This window comes from Ahaetulla prasina, chromosome 1, assembly GCF_028640845.1.
Source record: "Ahaetulla prasina isolate Xishuangbanna chromosome 1, ASM2864084v1, whole genome shotgun sequence".
Taxonomy (NCBI): Eukaryota; Metazoa; Chordata; class Lepidosauria; order Squamata; family Colubridae; genus Ahaetulla; species Ahaetulla prasina.
In genome coordinates, this window is record NC_080539.1 from 216614790 (window position 1) to 216637880 (window position 23091).

A 23091-nucleotide genomic window follows, 5' to 3' on the forward strand; every position below is an offset into this window, starting at 1 on the left:
ATTTTAAAAAAGAAGAAAAGAGGAAAGAAAACAGAATACTCAAGGTGATCATCCTTGTTTACATAAGGCAGTGGTTCTCAACCTGTGGGTCGCGACCCCATTGGGGGTCGAATGATGATTTGCCAGGGGTCGCCTAAGACCATCAGAAATATGGGAAGTATACTTGCGAGTCGAAGAATCACGCTCCAATGGTTGACTCCACAAGCCAGCTGCAGGCTCTTCAAATCGCTAGCCGAATTCAGCTTCAGGCGCGATGAATTAAAAAAAGAGAGAAATCTTTGTTCTGATGTCTCCCTCTCAAGCCAGCTGCAATCACTCCCAATCGCTAGCCTAATCTGGCTTCAGGCGCGATAAACTTAATAGGGGAGGAGTCTCCTCTTTAATGCCTCCGTCCTCAAGGCAATCGCAAGCACTTCAGATCGCTAGCCAATATGGCTTCAGGCGTGATAAATTCAAAACGAAAATAATTTTACGGTTGGGGTCGCCACATCGTGGGGAACTGTATTAAAGGGGACGCAGCACTATAAAGGTTGAGAACCACTGACATGAGGCATAACAAAACAAGCATGCAAATCTTAGCAAATGAGAGAGAACTGTAAAATAATACATCTCTGAAACTTCAAATATCAAATTATAAATTAAGCCACAAAGAACATGTTTTGCAAGGTGCAAATTTCCTAAGGATAACTGCAAGTTTCAAATGTTTGAATTTTAGACAAAACACTACTCAGTATTTCATGGTATTCATAGCTCTGTGATGTCAGCTTTGTTGACGAATTTTAAAACAAAACATGGGATATAAAAAAGATAAACAAACCACACAAAAATAAATGAATAAAGAAACATTTTATTGGCTTCGAAGAAGTATGGTTTAAGCATTATGTTGCATTCAGGTTTCTGGATACTTTGGGCCAACTGCTGAATTGTTAACAAAAAAATCCCTGCAATCCCAAATCCATACAATCCATACAGGATTCTTCCCTGCTTACCTGAAAAGCCATCTTTATTAACATCACCGATGTTTTCAACTGCAATCCCAAACATGGAGTCTTTAGATCCATTGAGGCGAATTGGGTTTACTCTGTCCCATTTGCCTTCCTGATTAATATATACATAGGCAGCACCACCAATTTCTCCATCTCTCTCAAAATACTGTGGGGCTCCAACCACAATATCTTGCCAACTGAAAAAGAAAAAAAGTAGAGCAAAAATTGATTTTAAGTTCTCTCCCCCCAAAATACCGAACTCCCCAGCAACTTTGAAGAGATCAGATCACTTACAACCAGTGGTGGGATTCAGCCAGTTCGCACCTATTCGGGAGAACCGGTTATTAACATTCTAAGCAGTTTGGAGAACCGGTTTTTGGAAGAAATCTTATTTTGTTTTTCTCCACTTTACAGGGCTAATCCTGTAAGGAAGGAAGGCAGGAAGCATTCTGGTATTGTTTCTAGCCTAATCTTTATTGCCCTGCTTACAGAAACTGCCTCTCTAGTTAACTCTTATTACATTGTACCAGCTAAGGCAAAGCGCCCATTGACGTGAGTGACAGTGAGTTAGCCACGCCCACCCAGTTACATGACCATTGAGCCACAGCCAGTCATTAGGGCAGAGAACCGGTTGTTAAATTATTTGAATCCCACCACTGCTTACAACCATTCCTGTTCAATGCATGGTGTGAAAATGGGAGTGATATGCACCAAGACGAATTCCTTGTGCGTCCAATCACACTTGGCCAATAAAAATTCTATTCTATTTTCTTTGCTTGAATCAAGCTGGATTTCTAGTTCCTTCATGGACATATAGAGGTCTTTCTTAGAAAAGAATACTAGAAAATACTTAGAATTTTCTTAAAATACTTACAAAAGCAAGGTTTATCCTTGCTTTTAAATAGATCATTTTTTAAATTTTCTCTTCTACCTATAACTATCTGATAATTTCCAAATACTAACCAGTTTTAATCCTGCTTCCCGCCCCCCCACCTTGTAATCAGCCAAAATCAGCTAAGTGCTAACCACCATATGGTCATCTGTGAAGAAAAAATTCTTAACTGCAACTATAAAAGTTTCAGCAATGAAGGACTACTGCTGGATAGGAATGATGGAAACTGCAGTTGGACATATCCGGAGGTCACAAAGTTGGGGAAGCCCTCTTATATTGCTTCATAATAGTCTTTTGGTGGTTGATTATCACAAAGGTCCTGCAATGCTGGTTGTAACGCTTCCAATAGGTGGTCATCTCATGGCATTTATGAGATTCCTGTTTTGGATCCACACTTGCTTCTGAAGAAATATGTACATCACTCTACAAAGCTAAGCATGATTCAGTCAAAATTCATGGCTAAAATACAGTAGTTTAAATTCTAGAATCTAAGTTCTCCATCATCTTCTTTTTTTAGCCTTCCTGAACTTGATACCTGCTGTGCTGCATGTATTTGGAGTCCAGGGTTTTTTGTTTAAAGCATAAAAGATCTGGCTGGTGGCTTTTCTGAAAGGGATGCAGTGGTGTTGCATATGCTGTGTGCCCTCTGCTATTTCTGCAGGGAAAGAGAGCCCAATTCCGCTCCGACTTTGCCAAAAAAAAATCGGATCACGCACCACAGAAAAGCAACTGGGAGGTGTGAAGGAGAGGAATCTCACCCATCGTGGTTGAGGTCCACAACGGCCACATCATAGCCAAAGGAAGAGGCCAGCCCCTCGCCTTCAAATATGTGCACAGAGGACAAGGCCCGCTGGATGTCACTGTCTTTTTTCAGAAGGACCACAGCCCCACTATGGTTGGCTCTCGGAGCACCGGAAACAAAAGTGATCTCCTCCTGAGAGATTATCCCTTTCCCAGAGTCCAAAGAAAACCCTAGAACAGAACACAAATATTCAGGTAAACACCTCACACTGGGACCTGTAATGTTAAAGGTGGGTTAGGAAAGTGTGCAAAGGTAATGCCTTTGATGCTCAAAGGAGAGCAAACCTCAACCCCTACCAGCACTGATGATGTTACCTAGTTTGGTAATAAAACATCTACAAGAGAACATAAAGGACCCCTCATTTCAACTCTTGACTACAAATATTTTTTCTCTCGGTATCTTTCTCTTTCTCCTCTTGTTTTTTTTTTTTCAAGAGAAGGAGCAACAGGGTAAGACTGTTAAATCTTACAAAGTTAGGACTGAAAAGGGCCTTTTAATCTTCCCAAATATCTGTACGCGTTGGACTATAATTCCCACTGTCTCAAGACCCACTCGTTTGACTAAAGCTGATCGAAACAAAAAAAATACAATTTTTCACCCCTCCTTCCCTCTCACACCCAGAGACACAAATATTGCATCCCACGTACAACTTTTATGTATCCATCCCTCAGTCCATCAATACAACCCTCATCCATCCATTCTGTTGTGACCCAGGTTCCTAGACTCGGGACTCCTGGAGGAGGATGATTCAGAAAGTGAGGAGGAACTGGAAAGGCCTGCTTCCCCTGGGCCCTCTCCCTCCCTGGCACCCACCCAGGAGGAGGAGGAGGGGCTGGCAAGGCCTGATTCCCCCAGGCCTTCTTCTGATTTGGCAACGCCCCAAGAACAATCTTGGCTTGATGCAAGACTGTGCAGACGTGACCGGCGCGCGCAGCAGAGGAGGCGTTGGGACAAAGTCAAAGAATGATGAGTCACAGAGTGACACCCACAGGGACTATAAAGCAGGAGGCGGAACTTCCTGGCTTTTTGTCTTGGACAAAGCAGTGAATTTGTGCGGGCAAACTGTTTCAATGGAGGGAAGAATATATTCGTAAGTAACTCTGGCCTTATCTATAATTTCCTAGTTATCTCCAGAGACTTGGCAAGCGCATGGTAGACGTGGCCAGAACATCTCTGTGCCAGAGGAATCCAGCCTAATCCAGCCATTTATGTAAATAAATTTGAAAAGGAGGCCTTTGACTGACTCTTTGTTGGGAGTATTGGGAGAGGGAAACAGAACACATTCATTTATTTATTTTTATGTACACACCCACCATTTTCATATATAGCACCCATTTATTTGCTTTTGCATACACATCACAAAACCAAAATGCAAACGAGGAAGAGGATGAAGAAGACAGAGATGCAATAGATTGCAGTTTCCTACCCTCTGATACACAAACAGAAAGACACGAGACACAGATGCATATATACAATGCGTATACATGCAAACCCAACTTCAATATATTAATTAATTATGCGTGCAAGCTATTTCAGTGATGAGTGAACATTAACAACAACAACAACAACAACAACAAAAGCCCTGCATGCACTTCAAAATTAGTGTGCCCCTTACCTACAGCACCCCTCGATGTTCAATGAATGTTCACACTATCATGGAAAATGGGTCATACTCTCACATCTCAAAAAAGGGCATGCTTTGCCAGGAATGTCAATTTAGGATTTATTTGCCAAATACTCTACATTAGTTTTTATAGGACTCACATAGCCCCAGCCAAATGTACTCCCAGTTTTGGTAGCAGCAGTGGTGTAATAACTAGAGGCACCTGGATAGTCCTTCAAGAATATGAAGAAGAAAAAAACCCCAAAAAAACAAAACCAGAAAAGTCACATGTTTAAATGCTATGCTATGAACAGAACTACATGTTATACACAGTGATTGTCCTTAGCCAATTACAATATTGATATTTTACCATTCCTTCAAACAACTGGAAGGAAGGGCAGTTGTAACTCAGGTGCATCGCTCTGTTTACCTTTCTTTTTGTTTAATTCTCTCTTTCCTGTCAGAACTTTAAATATTATGGGCAAATATCATCTTTAATGTCTGGCCCACAATGATAATGGTGAGAGTTGGGTGGTGTTTGCAGAAGTGGGATGTTGGGTGTGGGTAGGCCAAGAACCGTTCTAGTAGCAGTCTGAATGACAGTTTTGGCCAGTCTAGGCCAGGGGTCTCCAACCTTGGTCCCTTTTAGACTTGTGGACTTCAACTCCCAGAGTCCCTCAGCCAGCAAAGCTGAGTTGAGGGTTCAATCCTCTTCCTATTACTGTTTAATGTTTATCTAGAACCACTGAGAGAAATCACCCATCAGTTTGGAGTGAAATTCCATCAGAATAGCAGTGATACACAGCTGTACTTCTCCATTCTGAGCCAAGCTGAAGATGCCATAGATACCTTGAACTAGTGTTGGGAGGCTGTTTGGATCTAGAATTGAACCCAAGTAAGACACGGTCATTGAAGGGACCTCTACTGGTTCCAATTTCTGAAGGGGTGACACCCTTTCAGTAGGAATTCAGTAGGAATAATAGCTTTAATTGTGTTCAAAGTGCTTTTAGTTTTTCTAGTGAGAAACCCTGACTATTCTCTTTTCAGGCATGGCTAAGGTTACCTTCTGAATATAATGAAAAACCCCAGCACCTGTTATTTATACATTTAGAAATTAAATGAAATCAGAAATAACGTCATCTATGAATTCATGCATTGTATTCAGGGTACCAAAAGACCTATTACCCAAATCTGAAGAAACAGTTTGTTAAGTATAATTAAGTGTAAACAACACTTGCTTCTCTATGGCAATTTTTTTTAAAAAAAAATGAATAAAACCTATTGCCTCTCTTTCAAAAGAAAACCCAAACCTTAAAGGTCAGTTAGATAAGCAGAGAAAAACTTTAATTAGAACCAAAGAGTTAGCTTGGTCCCGTTCATAGGAACTCATACAATTCTGTCTAAGATGGGGGGAGGGTTGTTGGATCATCAGAAATATCAATAATAATAGCAGGAAGATGCTAGTAAGATGAGAGGCTGCAGTTATAAAATGTTGACAGGATTGAGGGTAAATGGACAAGCTGGTGGAAAAGTGCTGGAAAAATGAGTGGGCCAGCCAGCACATTATTGCAAACAAGGTATGTTCAGCTCTGAGTCTTCTACCAAGTAAGTCAACGTTTGAAGAATTGTGAATAAGGTGGCAATCTCTGGAGAGCTGAAACTTCCTGTCGTGCCTGTAGGACACTAAATGAACAATTTGCTTAAGAAGCTTAAACTTGGTTTTTAAGCAAATACAAGAGGCTCATATAGTCCAGAATTGAGGAACTATGGTCTCTTTATGACTTGTGGACTTCAACTCCCAGAATTCCTGAGACAGCATGGCTAGCACAGGAATTCCGAGAGATGAAGTCAACAAATCATAAAAGGCCCATAGTTTCCCATTTCTGATATAGGCAATGAAAAAATAAAAGGCAGTAGGATGCAACACAATGCTACTACAAACCATGGATTCCCCTACTGAATTAACTTCCCTTTTCTACTAAAGTTTATTCTTCTTATCTATTTAGTTTGATAACATTTCCATGTAACCATTTGTGGCATATAATTATCAAAGATGTGGAAGAGGTGTTGGGGATATGTACTATCATAAAACATGATTTAAAAGATAATAACACATTTTATGGGGAATGGGGCAGGGATTTTGGCCCAGAGATGTTGGGTGTAATGACACGTCCCTATTATGTATAACATGAAGTTCTACTCCATTTCATCTGCATCAAATTCAGTTCTAAAGAGTATATATACATTAAAGTGAGTATGTACCACAAATTATATATATTTAATTCCTGACTTTTAAAAAAGGTTTTCTCATACCAAGATAAAAATTGTGATGGGTTAGAAAAGAAAATCTGGATTGCTTCACTGCTGCCTTTCCCTTTTCGGTTTGAGAACAACATTATGAGGCAAGAGATTTAGATAAGATGGTGATGATGATATATTTTACTGACTAAATATTCCAATACCATTTCTTCAGTGCTACTATATTTACCCAATTATTTCCTTTATTTGTTTGGTAAGGGAGTCACCCAAAGGATGACCACGGTCCATATGTCTAATAGGTCATCTGATTCCATTAGCCTCTCTCTGACTAAGCAAGCATTTTATAGCTCCCAGATTTTGTTTACTCAAACCACCATCTCCTGTAAGTCTCTTATTACATCTGTGCTTTTCCTCACAGATGCTTTGACTTGAAATGGAAGTCAAACGATGATCTCTGAAGTGTCATGAATGAAAGCAGATGGGTTGGTGCTTTGAAAGTCACAAACCTAAGTAGCTATTCATCATCAAATCAGCAGGTTTGTCTATTCTGACATTGGGCGGCAGTGTTTTGTACACAAACTGATCAGGGTTGGCATAAGACACGCTTGTCACAAAAAGAAGACCTGCAATGATGAGTAGAGAAAGAAAAGGAAGAGAAGGAGAAAAAGTTAAGCAGACAGCAGAAAAAAATAGATAGTTCCATGCAATCCAGCTGAAGCGCTTGCTACTACAAATAAAGGACAGTAAGGAAACACACAGTGATAGTATACAGCAGGGGTTGGCAAACTATTTCTGTAACGGACAGGATCCTGCTCCTCCTCTGATCCTGTGGGAATGATTGGCAGGTCTACAGGCCAAGGAACATGACATGATAGCCAATAGATCAGGGGTGTCAAACCCATGTCGTCACGAAGTCATCACGTGACATATCGCGACTTTTTCCCCTTTGTTAAACTGGGCATGGGCGTGGCCAGCGCATGCCACATCCGCCCTGTAGGCTGTGAGTTTGACAGCCCTGCAACAGATGGTAGAGGCCTCCCAGCAAGAAGCTGCCAATAGGCTGCCACCACCCAGGACAATCTGCCCCTGGCCCTCAGCCCAACACCTCTCCCTAGGAGCTCAGTTGAGGCTCACACCTGGCAATCAGCTACCTGCCTGCTTGTCCATTCTTTGCACGTAGGCCATAAAAAAAACCAAGCAGCAGGCTGGATTTGGTCCATGGCCATAGTTTGCCAATCCCGGTATAGAACATTAACCAAGAAACAGGATAGCCAATAACAGGTTTCTCCAACTTGGCATTCTCTACATGCCGTGGAATTACAATTCCCAGAATTCCAATGGTCACGGTAGCAGAGAGGCTTGTGAATTGTAATCCCAATATATGTCCATGTTAGAAAGCCAAGTCCAGAGATAACACTTTCTGGAATGTAAATAAAGCCAGTGTTTGTTTGTTTTTTCATTAGGAAACACTATTAAATGAAATTGCCATACTTATTTTCTTTTTATCCCATTTGTGGAAAACTATTTTATGCTGTTTTCTACCCAGCTTTCACCTTTATGTTCCCTTCTAGCTATGAAAAACAGATTTACTGTAGATGTTCCTAGTACCAGCAATAGAGGAACCAATGACACACGCAATGACATACTTACAAAAGATTCAACTCAATCCCTGGCGTCTCCAACGAAAAGAATGAAGTATCATGAATAAAGATCTTTCCTCACCGACAGTCACAACAAGTCCTATGTTTTACTTACGGTATCAGGATGCAGTGTAGTATAGCCACTAAAGCTATACAAAGGTTATTTTTTACTCTTTACCTTAATAAAAACTATTTTGCTTTAAAAAGAGCCATCCAAATGGTCATTCGGTTGAACCCATGTTCAATGCCTCCCGCCTCCTCAGCATTTAAAAGCAGGTTATTAATTTCCATGCAACGCAGAATTCTCTCAAGACAGTCGTTAAACGTTTCAAGGAAGCCCCAGGGGTTAAGCTGATGGTTCTGGAATGTTGCTTCGATGCTTTTGCTACAGATACATTTGCATCCTGTTCAGCAACCAGCAATTTATAAAACCCCCTGAGGCTTTGTGTTTGAAATAGAGCTACTGATCCTCAAACTATAGTCTCGCAAGGGAGAGACGGTTGTTAAATCACAGCATAAGAATGTCCAAGTTGACAACTGCGCCTCTTATATCTTTCTTCATGTTAGTGGCTCTTAAGGGTTCTACAGCCAGGATGCTATTTGTACTTTGGACGAGGCCTAAAAATGGCAGCGTGAATGGCTAAAGCTATGATCAAAATTCAAGGTTTCCGTCACTCCGTTACCTTCTGGGAGCCATTTTTGACCATTTTTCCTTTCAGTTCTCTGAAGAGCTTAATCCTACCTAAATAACTGTTAGCAGGAACAGGAACCAGGGACTCCTTTCGCAGGCTTTCACCCCCAACTTCATAAGGCCCATCATCAAAGATGCCCATTTCATCAAGGGTGTGATTCTTTTGCTCTGCACGCACCACGCCTAGAAGAATGAAATGGCAAAACAGAACAAAAACAAAAGATGGGATGAATGTTAAAGGATGGGGAACATTAAATAAAATAGTTTTAAAATGGAAGGAGCAAAGAAACACCTATGAATGGATGTGATCACAATTGAGCCCAATTCTATCCTTGGTTTGAATGCAGTGACATAATGAATGGCACAAAGAAAGATTCTGAAAAATAGGATCAGGGTGATATGAACCAAAAAAAAAAACCCCAAAACACCCCCCAAATCTGCATATTGTATTGGTAGTAGACATGTGGCATGTACACACCTTAAAATGCACTCCGCATGAGAGAATGGGATGGGTTGCAGAGCCTGGATTATTTTGGCAAAATCAAGTTTGCTAAAGAGATAGGAAGGAACAGAAACAGTAAGAGAAGAGGAAAAGAAATCAGAGCTTTTCGAGAGTTGAGAAAGGTACAGAGATGCCCAGAGAATTTGAAAATAAAAATGCAGATTGGAAATGAGCATGAGTTACTTTAAGCTTTGAAGGGGAGGGTGGTTAGAAGAACACATTTCCAAAACAAATCAGTTTCATAACTAGAATACTGAGTACTTGTGACAATCAGAAAGTCATTTCTTTCCCCTTAAATTTCAAAGGAGGAAAGGGCACCTTGGAGCCTAACATACATGAAGCAAACTGAAAAAAGCAAAGCTTCTTGTGTCCTGGGTCATTCTTCCAGAACCCTGCTGAGAGGGAGGCCTCCTGAAAAGACATAGAAGAAGCATGGGGCATCAGCTGAGTAGCAGTTTTAGAACAAAAGGAATTGGCTTCTGTGCTGTCAAATTGTTCCTCTAGAGCAGGGATCTCCAACCTTGGTCCCTTTAAGACTTGTGGACTTCAACTCTCAGAGTTCCTCAGCCAGCTTTGCTGGCTGAGGGACTCTGGGAGTTGAAGTCCACAAGTCTTAAAGGGACCAAGGTTGGAGACCCCTGCTCTAGACAAAGTTTTCCATTTCTATGTAGAGATGCAGGAATTAGATCGATGGCTTAGTGATACAAATCAGATGCTCTACTACAAAAAAATACTCTGCCCTTTTGGTTTTGAACGTTTCCCCTCCCACGACTACTATCATCTATTTCCTCACCCATCTTATACATTGTTTAGGTGGCTGCAAATGGAAGGAATAGAAAAACGTTCCTTTTACGAATTCACTCTAAAGAAATCATCTTAGGAACCAAATTAAGGGAGGTGAGTGTAAGAGCTGTGACATAAACATTAAAATCAACAGGCACTTCAAGAGCTGGTGTGCAACGTAATAAAGCTGTACAATAATGTCAACTGTGCCTGAGGTGTATCAATGCTGGGATGATAATCGAGAACTGAAAAAGCTGAGGCAATTCCAGAATGGAAATTAATTTAGGCATTGATAAGAAGTTTAAAGCGTAAAAAATCACAGGATTTTAACCTCTTTTTGCCTCAAGTCAGCCTTTTTGAACTTAAAAGCGCAAAGTTCAAAGTGTAAAGATATTCAAAACACAAGCAGCACTTAAATCTTGTGCCTAGACGTCTCAGGAATCATAAACCTTTCGTGCCATGCCTAATACAGATGTTGCCACTTTTTTTTAATTCTGTGAGGGAGAGTGGAGAGTTTTTATTGGCATGGCATGGCAAAACTCTTTTAAGAGCTTTGCATTCTCAAGGGCCTAAGTGCTGATGCCAAAGCAAATCTATCTGTGGGATGTACAGGAATGTTCCTCAAGCCACAGAGAGGAGCTGTAGCTCCATGTCATTAAAAAATATGCTTTGGAAACAGGTGATAGGGGGAAATGCTTCGCAAAGAGAAGGTGATAGCATGTCGAGCAAAAAAGATCAGATCACAGGTGACAGCAAATGAAGAAGCAGAACAGCAAGATCTGCTGAAACTCTGTAGAATTCGGGAAGTCAGAGCAGACAGCAGAGATGGACCAATACTTTCATTCAGTCTAAATTAGCTTTTCATGGTTCCCTATATTCTCCTCCTATAACTAAGAAGGCAGGGAATGAAGTTGGGGGATATGGTGAATTCAGTTTCTGCTGAATTTTGGTTACAGGCAGTCTTCCACTTTCAACCAGCTGTTAATGGCCATTCAAAGTTAAGCCTCAGAAAGAGTGTTTAGGCCCCATGAAGCACTTCCCATAGCACTTCTGGCAGGTGTAAAATATTACTCTTCCTCCTTGCAGTCATGCGACTGCATTTTGGATACTTAGCAATCAGTTTACATTAACGACCAGTTGCTAAGCCCCCCCACACACACACACAATCCTGGAATTGCCATGGGTTTGCCAAGGGGAAGTAAGCAAGAAATGATGCAAGCATTGGCAAAATATCCATCATTCAAATGTTCTGTCAAATAAAACTCTCCACTAAGCATAACTACTTCCATTCACTTTTTTAGAAACGTAAACATTTCTATACTACTGAATAGACTGAACAAAATTCTCTCACAAAAGAAACAGGATTTTTCCCTGGCCAGGTAAAAGCCTTAAAACTAAACATGGTGGCAGCAACTACTTGTAATTTAAATACAGCAAATCTGATACCTTATCTCAGAAAAGTCTTGACAAAAACCCAGTATGTGGACAGATAAGCTTTGAACTTGAAAACACGTTGTGCCGAGGCACAAAGGTTGTACCGGGCTTATGTGTCAGGCACAGGTGTACATTGCAAGGATTTATCACAAGAAGAAAAAGGCAAAGCAGAGGAGAATTCCACAGCTGTCGGTATAACAAAGAACACAAGAAAAACATATCCTGCTTGGACAGAGAAAAAGGAAAATGGTGGGGAGGAAAGGTGGGAGCGAGTTGTGTTTTACAGCTTCTCTGCATAACTAAGATGGGGGAAAGCCATGGGCTCTCTGGCTTAATCACCAAATGAAATTCAGCAGGTTTCTCTCTCTCTCTCTCTCTCTCCTGATTACTTTGGCTTTCAAACCAATTTTCTTCTCAATGAGGTTAATGGAATTTCAGTAGATATGGAAAAAAACCCAGCAATAATCCGGGCAACTTATGTAAATGCTTCCTGATCTGCATGTTGAACGTGTGTTATGTGTGCATATATAACCATACATAGGTATTTTCTTTGCATAAACCTCCGCGGGGTACGAATATCAATGCTGTATATTTTTATTTATTTATTAAATTTGTTTGCAGGCCATCTTGCCACAAGGCGACTCCAAAAAGATGCTTTGCAGGAGACAAGGGCACCCTTGTTTCACCCATTGGGGCCTCACTTGTGAAATTGCATCTTTTCTTGGGCGCAGATTGTACCCGCATGATCCCCGGAAAAAACATCTTTAAATTAAATTTTACTCCTGTCTGTTCTGAAGCACCTCGTCACCGTCTTTCTTAATTCAAATCCCTCTGTTTAAGAGTACAGGTAGTCCTCGATTTACGACCACAATTGAGCACAACATTTCTGCTGTTAAGTGAGACATGTGTTAAGTGACTTTTGCCCCAGTTGTTAAGTGAATCACTGCAGTTGTTAAATTAGTAACCCGGTTGTTAAGTGAATCTGGCTTCCCCTTTAACTTTGCTTATAAATATGAACCGGTTGTCAAGCATCTGAATTTCGATCCTGTGTCGTAACTTTGAATGGTCACTAAATGAACTTCTGTAAGTCAAGGACTACCTGTAATACACCAGAAACTGTTCTTCAATTTTTAGGCGAGTAGCATAAAAGAGTCGTACATTATGGTCTTCAGCAGTGGCTATCATTCTGTAGGAGACAGGATATATAATCTGGAAATGGACAATGGGAATGATAGGAAGATAAAGAGGTTATACCTTTCCAGTTATAGGTCCCTGGTGCACCAAATACAATGTAATGATTATCTCTGGTAAATGTGGCTGCAACACCTTGCTGGCAGGAGCCAAATTTCTCATGGCCTCTCAATCGGCCGTCACAGAAACTCCATTCCCCGCCATCCATATACTCATTGATGGAAAGATCCTGACTCAGCACGTAGCACCTCCCAATGATGTCTCGGGTCTCCTGTTCCGTGTTGACATAATACCTTTTCTCATAGCGATGTGCACAGGTCTGTAAAGCATCAAAAGCAAATTCGATCAGTCAACAGATCTGTCTCCTCTACAAATGAACAGGGCTAGATTTTCCAAACAATTAACTCTGCACAGAAGGTCTGTAGATAAGCATGTCTTTGCTTTAACCAGACTGAACTGTATCTTAAAATGCATTTTATAGCTTTCGCTATAAAATGTAACAGTGCACTCCCAATCTTATGTACACTGCTTTGTTAACTGCACCTTTGGAACAGTTTATTTCATTTTGTTTATTTTACTCGTCTATATATCAATGTGCCTTGTGTGTAAGGACCATAAATAAGATATAAGAGAGCACTCAAGAGTGGGTCCCATCTCAAACGATCACAACTCTGCAAATCCTTTGAAAGAGAGGCTGCACAATACACAGGAGACCATACAAAATGCCATTTTCCAAATCACTCAAACAGGCACATCTTTTTCCAGGCTTGTGTGATTGCTCTGGAAACTGTCCCTGTCTCAGCACATATATGTATATACTGTCACTTCACTTCATTCCACAACTCAAAAAGAAAGATACATACAGCCCTAAAAATTTAAAAGAAAATCAAAAGGCACAATGGCACAACTACAACCTTAACTTCCGACAATCGAAGTCAGTGGAGGTCCCAGATCACAATCACATGGTGTCTCACTTAACAGCCACAACTGGAACTGCTGTTATTGTAAGTCAGCATGATTATATGATGTTTTGCTCAACAACTGTTTGGCTGAGCGCTGGAATTGTCAGTGCCAATTAGGGTTGTTAAGTGAGGAGTACCTGTATTTATAAAATCAAAATAATTCTAAAGACATGTCAATGTCAACAAAAAACCAACACCCCCAAAATAATCCTAAAGATTTGTCAGTGTCAAAAAACCCAACAATGTTGAGGCTCAGAGAACATTCTGAAAACTTACCACAATTTTTCCACCTGGCCCCTGACTTCGCACAGTTACACCCATCCATTGATCTTCTTTGCTTTCTTTTTTCAGGTCAGCTAAAAAAAAATCATTGCAGAAAAGGTTCCATCTATTTCTACTATTCCTTTTTAAATAATTTCTGTACAATTATGTGCAAATTATTATTTTCACTATGGATTCACTGAATATTATTTATACTTGCAATAGTCTTTAGATGGCGCTATTTGTCTACAATATCAGTACAAAGTTTTCACTGATCAACACAGCATTTAGACCAGAGATATCATTATACTATAAAATGTGTCATGAGTCCTATAGTAAAATAGTAAAGAATGAAAGTGTTATTTGCTTGTATTCCTCTTCTTCATACTATTCCTCTTTCTGTTTGCTAGGTACTTCCCCCATCCCACCACAACAATGAATCAAGACTCCATGTTCATTGAACATCCTCATTTCTCATTCCGTTCTTGGGAATCTGTGTTAAGTCGAGAAAACTCAAAAATTCTTTAACTCTGCTGGTACATCATATGCTGTTTTTGACACATAACAACTGGTGGTCAGGGAATTGACATCACACTTATATATATCTATCTCTATCTCTATCTATCTCATGCAAGATACATTTTTCCCCGGGATTATATATACTTTTTGAAGCATCTATGAAACTGACTCCTTTATCATTTACTTAGAACTACATACATGTAGTTTTGAAAGAGCAACACCTGCTCAAATTGCCTCTACCCAAAAACCAGTAACAATGAAAACGGAAGCTGGAAAAACTAGATAGGGGATTGTATCCACGTTTAAAAGTTATAATTAAAAATAAATAAATTAAAACTGCCAAATTGGATTTTCCCAAGAGGTTCCCAAATAAATATTTTTATTCTGCCTAGAAAAAAAACAAAAGCTCACCTGTCTCATCAAATTTGATACGTGTGCAGGGTAGTTCTGGAGTTTCGATGTTGCAGCTGAACAAACCTCCAGTTCTATTGGCTTGTTGCATTGGAAAAGCCTTTTGTCGAGGTGCACCAACCAGCAAGCTGTGGAAAAAAGACTAGAAGAATGTAATGGGGAACTGACAGCTGAAGATGCAAATAAGGTATCCACCTCATATACTGATATACGGTATCACCTCAAAACATTACATCCACATATGTAGATAGTACCCTATCATGATCTCTCTGGGCCAGATATCAGAGCTGCATCTCCTCTTCCCAATTCCCTAGAAAGAAACCCTTTTTCTGTTTTGAAAAAAAACAATACAGATAATCCTCAATTTACGACCGAAACTGAGCCCAAAAATTCTGTTGCTAAGCGAAGCATTTGTGGACTGAATTTTGCCCCATTTTACAATCTTTCTTGCCACAGTTATTAAGTGAGTAACACGGTTGTTAAAGGAACCTGGCTTCTCCATTGACAGTGGAAACTGATCAAGGAAAGAAGCAACTTAGAACTAAGGAGGAATTTCCTGACAGTTAGAACAATTAATAAGTGGAAAGACTTGCCTGCAGAAGTTGTGAATGCTCCAACACTGGAAATTTTTAAGAAAATGTTGGATAGCCATTTGTCTGAGATGGTGTAGGGTTTCCTGCCTGGGCAGGGGATTGGACTAGAAGGCCTCCAAGGTCCCTTCCAACTCTGTTGTTGTTGTTAAAGACTTTGCTTGTCAAAAGGTTGCAGAAGTGGATCACATGACCCCAAAACACTGCAACCATTATAAATATGAGCCAGTTACCAAGCACCAGAATTTTGATCACAGGACCATGGGAATGCAGCAACGGTCGTAAATGTGAAAAATGACAGTAAGTCACTTTTTTCAGTGCTGTTGTAACTTCAAACGGTCACTGAATGAACTGTTATAAGTCGAGGACTACCTGTACTGGCGTTCTTTAGCTTGCTTCAGTTTCTTGTTTAGGTATGGTTTTGAACCAGCTGTGTGCGTAAATTTTATAGAAAAGAACGTCCACTCTTTACCTCAAGCGTTTCAGCTTTGACTTTCTTTGTCTGATTTATAGAGCCATCCATCTCATAGAAGGGACTCTGGGTGGCTTACAAGATTAGACAACTGACAAACTAACCAAATATAAACATACACACCAGCACCCACAGATAAACAGCTGACTCCATTTATCATCTGTATGCGCATCTATCTGTCTAACCAAAACACCTGCAAAAACAATCAATGCCTTCTAAAAGGCCAACAGTGTTAGAAATGGGGCAAAATAACCCGTGTCATTCAAATCTTCACAGGGCAGTGTTGCCACCAAGAAGACATGACCCTTATATTCCAAGATCTGTAGATCCCATCCGAAGAAATGCTCATTCCCCTATAACAGGGGTGTCCAAACTTGGTCCCTTTAAGACTTTTGGACTTCAACTCCCAGAGTTCCTCAGCCAGCTTTGCTGGCTGAGGGACTCTGGGAGTTGAAGTCCAAAAGTCTTAAAGGGACCAAGTTTGGACACCCCTGCCCTATAATTTCACTGTCCCCAGTTTCCCAAATATATGCTGCCACACTAATCCAGCTCGTTTTGGGTTTAGGAAGTTCCTGCAGGAATTTGCTAATTTTGGGACCTCACTAGAAGTACAAGGAATCCTTGACTTATAACCATTTGTTTAGCAAATGTTTGAAGTTATGACAGTGCTGAAAAACGTAATTTATGACCCACCCTAGAAGTTATGACCATCAAACCACCCCCGCAGGGTTTATTGGTCACAATTTGAGTGCAGGAAATAGGCTCACATTTTCAACAGTTACAACATACTGTGGTCACATGATCACAATTTGTGACCTTACCTGCTGGCTTCTGACAAGGAAAATCAATGGGTTGATTTGCTTAACAGTGGTGTCATTCACTTAATGACCACCTGATTTGCTTAACAACTGTGGTAAAAACTTGATGATTATGGTCCATTTAACAAACCACAGCTAATATTTCTAAGGTGCAGATGATAGATGACAGTCAGGCCTAAAATACATTGTAATGCGAGCGTTAGTGCAAATAGGCAACCACAGATTGTATCTCCTAATTAAAAGCAGTAAAGTAAACCCACAAGACAGGAGAAAAACAATAGAAACAATAGCTGCAATATTAATGTCTGAATACACGATGCATCTCATTGAGTGCCATGTTGTTTCATTTCATTTCATCCTATTCACATACTTCAAAAATATTCCCAAATGATAACTCCAGTGACTCCAAGAAAAGCTAGGATCATCTATTGAAACCTGTGCTTTAAAATCATTGGCTTTTTTAATCAGATGAGAAAACCACACATTAAAGTGAAATGAATCATTGTGCTATGTTTTCAGATGTAGTGAATGGCTTGTCTCATCTCCTCATATAGTTAAGGAACTCTGGGGTTTTATTATATTGTGAGAATCTGTTGTTCTCCAAATTGGTAAATTACTTCATGGTGGTTTCCAATAACATGTTATTATTTTTCCTACTGTGTTATTTTTCCATCTTGTTTATCTCTTATATATTTAGTTTAAAGGGGGAATCACAAAAACAATGTTTATGTGATATGTATATGGTCAGGCTACTAAATAAGTAGCAATTCTCATAATAGATGGCACAGCGAGCATAAACTGTATATACTTTAAAAAAACCTGTTAAGTATGGGTATTGACGAGGCAGGAGACCAGGTTAGTGACAACAGCTCTTTAATATAGTGTGACCCAGCAAAACTCTGGAGAGAAAAACCTCTCCTTATATACACTTCAGCCTGAGGCTGCATCCAATCAGAAACGAGATATTTCCCGCCTAAAACTCCCGCCAAAACTTACAGTAATACATTACACTCCTTCCCTCCCAGAAGGCACTTTGCCAATATTTGCATATTACTTCTCTACGTAGTCCTGCAGGTACGTGGGGCGTCTCCTGACTCTCCCGGACCTGCGCAGTTCACTTTCTGGAGTTGAGTCGAGCTTGCCGGAGGGACTTTTCGTTCCTCTGAGCTCCTCCTCCCGGCCATCCGGCCCTGGATTATTCGCCGGCTCGGACCTGCTGTCCTCTAGAGGGACCGGAGGGTGTCGCTGGACCTCGCCTGACTCAGATAAGTCTCTGTTTGGTTCTTTGCTTACGCTTTCTGTTTGTTCTTGGCGCCGGTCAGCTGTGGGGTTAATTAAATCATAGTCAGGGCTGTTCTCGCCTAATTCTGCCTTATCGCTCAATCTGTTTCTTAATTGATCTATGTGGCGCCTCCAGATTCTGCCATCGTCTAGTTCCACTAGATAAGATTTGGGGCCCGTTTTGTCTATGACTATCCCCCTCTTCCAGTTAGGGCCGTCGCTGTAATTATGTGCCCACACCGAGTCTCCTATGTTTAACTCTCGGATTCTATCTGGTTTTGTTTTGAACCCGTCCTGTACGTAGTTCGGGTGTAGCCGGTCTAGCGGGCACCGTAGCTTCCGCCCCATTAATAGCTCGGCTGGGCTGCGGCCGGTGGCCACACAGGGTGTCCTGTGTTGACGGTTAGGAATCGTCGATTTGTGCCTGCCAATCGCGGGGCCGCTTCGTGATAGCGCTTCTTTCACACTGCCGACAGAACGTTCAGCAAGGCCGTTCGGCGCAGGGTGGAAGGGGGCTGAGAGGGCATGTCGGATGCCCTCTTCAGCCAGGTACCCTTCAAATAATGCTGCGGTGAACTGTGGGCCGTTATCGGACACGAGGGTGTCCGGTAGCCGTGCGTGGCGAAAAGGTGTTTTAGTGCTGAGATGACAGCTCCCGCGGTTGTGGATTTCATTAGGATGATCTCCAGCCATTTGGAGAATGCATCCACCACAATTAGAAATGTTTGGCCGTGGAAGGGGCCGGCAAAATCAATGTGTATGCGGGACCAAGGGCCTTGGGGTTTCTCCCACTCCAAAACTGGGGCCGTAGGTGGTAGTGGTCTGGATTCCTGACATACTTGGCATCGGCCAACCCTGTCACTGATTTCCCTGTCCATTAGGGGCCACCAGACATAGCTCCTAGCCAAACCCTTCATCCTCACAATTCCTGGGTGACCCTCATGCAGGAGTTCCAGAACTTTTTTCCTCAGTTTCTCTGGGACTACCACCCTATCCCCCCAGAGCAGGCACCCCCCTTGCACGGACAATTCCCCTTTTTTCTTTACAAATTCCTTGAAACGTCGCCCGCAGCGGCCATCCCTTGAACCCAACTGATTACAGTCCTTAAAACAACGTCCGGTAGGAGGCCCGAGCCACTTCCTGCGATGTGACTGGCCCAGAGTCCAAAGAGTCAATTAGTAGAACAGGTGTGCCCGGGGTGGGGTCCTCGATTTCCCCTGGCAATGGGCATCTGCTCAATGCGTCCGGATGCCCCAGCTCCTTTCCAGGCCGATGCTGCAGCTTGTAGGAGTATGCGGTCAAAAATAGTCCATCTGGTCAGTCTAGGTGAGAGTGCTACTGGCGTTGGGCGGTCGCCAGCCAGTAACCCCAATAGCGGTCTGTGATCAGTGACAATTTCAAATCTCGCCCAAAACGTATTCGTGAAATTTTTCACCCTGACACTATTAGAGCCTCCCTATCTAGCTGGCTGTAATTCCTCTCAGCCGGGACAACGTTCGTGAATTGAACGCTATAGGGGCTTCAGTGCCGTTTGGGAGTCTGTGGCTAAGTACAGCTCCTACTCCATAGGGGGACGCATCACAAACCAATACTAACGGCAGTCTGTTGTTGTATTGTATTAACAGGCTATCGCTTGATAGCAAACTTTTTACTGCCTCAAATGCCCTATTCTCTGACTTCCCCCACGACCAAGCAGTGTTTTTTCCAAGCAATTTATGCAGCGGTTCAGCAACGGTTGCCTTGTCTTTTAAAAACACGGCGTAAAAGTTTACCAGACCCAGGAAAGCCTGGAGTTCTGTCTTGTTTTTGGGTGCTGGGGCTCTCTTTATCGCCTTGACTTTGCTCTCAGTGGGTGAATCCTTTTTGTCTATTCTATAGCCCAAAATTCATCAGATTCGACCCCTATCTGACACTTGCTTGCTTTGACTTTTAATCCTGCCGACCTAAAAATGGCCAAAACTTTCCTTAATCGCTTCCCCAGTTCTCTTAAATCTTCCCCTGATACCAACACATCATCGAAATAGGGTACGACTCCCGGTAACCCTTGTAGGAGCCGCCCATCAAATTTTGGAATAGCCCCGGGGCCACACTCACCCCGAACTGTAACGGGTGCACTTAAAGGCACCCGGTGCGTTACAATGGTCTGGGCCTCAGCTGTGCTAGCATCTACGGGTAGCTGTTGGTACGCTTGTGCCAAGTCTAATTTGGCGAAAACTTGTCCGTGCCTAGTGAGTGCAATAAGTGTTGCACTACTGGAACTGGGTAGGCGCTCTTTTGCAATGCTTTGTTCAAGGTAGCCTTGTAATCAGCGCAAATTCTTATGGACCCGTCTGGTTTTATAGGGTGACGATTGGCGTCTCCCATTTGGCATGGTCAACTGGCACTAGTATCCCCTGGCTGACTAATTTATCTAACTCTTTGTCGATTTTAGGTTTGAGTGCAAAAGGAACCCTCCTTGCCTTTAACCTAATGGGAGCTATTTGGGGGTCTAAATTGAAGGAGATAGGGGTCCCCTTGTACTTGCCTAAACGGTCCTCGAATACGTCTGCGAATTCCTCCAGTAGGGCGTTTTGCAGGTTGCATCCGCTCCGGTGGACGCCAGTCACCCCCATTCCCAACGCCCGGAACCAGTCTAGCCCCAGCAAGCTTGGCAAGGTTCCCTCGACTAACGTGATGGGCAGGGTCTTTTCGTATGTCCCGTACTTGACCTCGACGGTCGTTGTCCCTCGAACAGGGATGCGGTTGCCCTGGTAATCCTGCACCCGGAGCCGTTGTTTCTGTAGCTTGCGCTTTGCGATGTGCGGCAAGGCTTTCACAAAAGTGTCCCAGGACATGATTGTGATAGCTGATCCTGTGTCTACTTCCAGTCGGCACGGTACGCCTTCAATTGTCGGGTTTGTGAAGATCTTTTCTTCGATGCGGGTAGCTGCGTGGTCTATGGTAACAGTCATTCGGTTTGACTTCGCTCTTTCTTTCCTGGCCAATCGCGGGTCGCCTCGCCGATCTCGCGCTCTGATTGGCTGGTTTGAAATTTCGGCGGGAATGTGGGGTTTGCATCTCTGACTCAGAGCCGCTCTGATTGGCCGATTTGAATTTTCGGCGGGAAGGTTGGGGTGCTCGGCAGACTTGAGCCAGGTGCCCCTTCCTTTCACACCGCCGGCAAATGGCGTCCTTGAACTTACATCTTTGGCGCTGATGTCGCCCCCCGCAACTTCCGCATTCCTCCGGGTCTTCCCTTGTCGATTTTCCGGTGTAGTGGACTTCTTCCTCCTCTTCGCTGGTTGACTCACGATAGGTTTCTTCGTGGTGGACTGTGCTCGGCTTTGCGCCCGCCATCGGCGTGAGTCGCTTTTGTAAGGTGTCTGCTGCATGGTTGGACATCTCATGGGCTCTGGCTTCGTCCAGGCGTTTGCCAATGTCAGGTTGCTCTTGGCTAGCAACCGTCTCCTCAAACGGATGTCTCTGACCCCGTATAAGTTGTTCCAGCAGCTCTTCGTCCAGATCGCGGTACTGCAATGCTTGGAGGCTTGTCTCAGGGCTGCCATGTAGTCGCTGATAGACTCGCCTTCTTGTTGCCTGCCCTCCCCAAACACGTGCCGTGGAACGTATTTGGACGGGGCTGGTGCGTAGTGATTCTACAGGAGGGTCTGAAGGGTCTGCCACGATACGGAGTGTAGCGGTGTTGGCTCCGCTAGGGCTTCTGCGACGGCGATGACTGCTGACCCACAGTGGCTTATGAAGTAAGCCCGTTTGCGGTTGTCGGAGACTCCCTGTAGCTCGTTTGCCTCCAGGAAACTTTCGAAACGGGTCATATATATTCCCCATGTCTCCTGGGCAGGGTCAAACGGCGTGGGTGGCGTGTAGCCGGTCATCGCTGCATTCGCCGTCACCTTGCTGGGTTTGATTCTCGTAGTGAGTTCAGCTCTGTTCTGGTGCTCTGCCTCAATATCCCATCCTCGTCGCCAATGTTAAGTATGGGTATTGACGAGGCAGGAGACCAGGTTAGTGACAACAGCTCTTTAATATAGTGTGACCCAGCAAAACTCTGGAGAGAAAAACCTCTCCTTATATACACTTCAGCCTGAGGCTGCATCCAATCAGAAACGAGATATTTCCCGCCTAAAACTCCCGCCAAAACTTACAGTAATACATTACAAAACCTTTAAACTTTTTACTTTAAAAAAAACTTTTGCATGTTTTAAGAATTAGAAACAATTGGCTCTTTAATACTTTTTCTCCTTTTAACAAAATTCCAGCACAGGGACAAGCAAGCAGGACAGAAGGGTGAATATTTCCCAGAATCTCTACAATGGACATGGTTTTTGTTGGCCTGGTCAGCACCAAGGTGAAGCAAAGAGGAATAATTATTAGTGAAACTGACAAGAAACTCCGTGAGTTTTGCCAGGCGAAAAAAACAGAGCAAGAAATTCATATGTGTAAAGCTGATAAATTCATCACACACACACATGTTCTCACACACGGGACTAAAGAGTTGAAGGGTTACAATCTGAATGAAAACCATCCCTTAGTGTTAGAATCTGCTGGAAAGAAGCATATTGGCTTAGGGGCTAAAAATGTACATTATTTAAAACAGAAAATAATGGTCAGTATTTTATATGCACTGTGTATGCACGTATATACACACTATAGAGGAATCAAGAAGTCAATTATAAATCCATCTTGGCACAAAACTATCACTATGTATATAACATTTTTTCATGCATACACCTGAGCATATCATCTCAAAAGTGCTTCAGGAAAGTATGAATGAAATCCATCCAGATGTAGTACTCTAGCTCCTCTTTGGGATCTGCAACACATTGAAAATGTAGTCTCAGGTAAGAAGACTCTCAACTTAGCAGAAAAGCATATATGCATTTCATGCTAAATGTTCCAAAATATGTCCCCAGTCATCAAGTTAATAGTTAAGGGGCTAATCAGAATTGGAAGTTCTGATCCCCACAGCAGCTTCACATATTCCAGTTTTACTGGTG

General features: G+C 42.4%; 1 protein-coding gene across 2 annotated transcripts in view; it reads right to left on the reverse strand.

The window, feature by feature from the left end:
• ITGA6 (integrin subunit alpha 6) overlaps window positions 1-23091 on the reverse strand; it is a 75424-nt gene that overhangs the window by 31120 nt on the left and 21213 nt on the right. For both annotated transcript variants that reach the window (XM_058190543.1, XM_058190534.1), the window contains exons 2-7: window positions 14937-15064; window positions 14022-14101; window positions 12847-13102; window positions 8925-9056; window positions 2637-2850; window positions 990-1183 (exon numbers count right to left, since the gene is read on the reverse strand). In XM_058190543.1, the coding sequence (XP_058046526.1) occupies window positions 990-1183; window positions 2637-2850; window positions 8925-9056; window positions 12847-13102; window positions 14022-14101; window positions 14937-15064 (1004 nt within the window). The remainder of the gene's footprint in view (window positions 1-989; window positions 1184-2636; window positions 2851-8924; window positions 9057-12846; window positions 13103-14021; window positions 14102-14936; window positions 15065-23091) is intronic.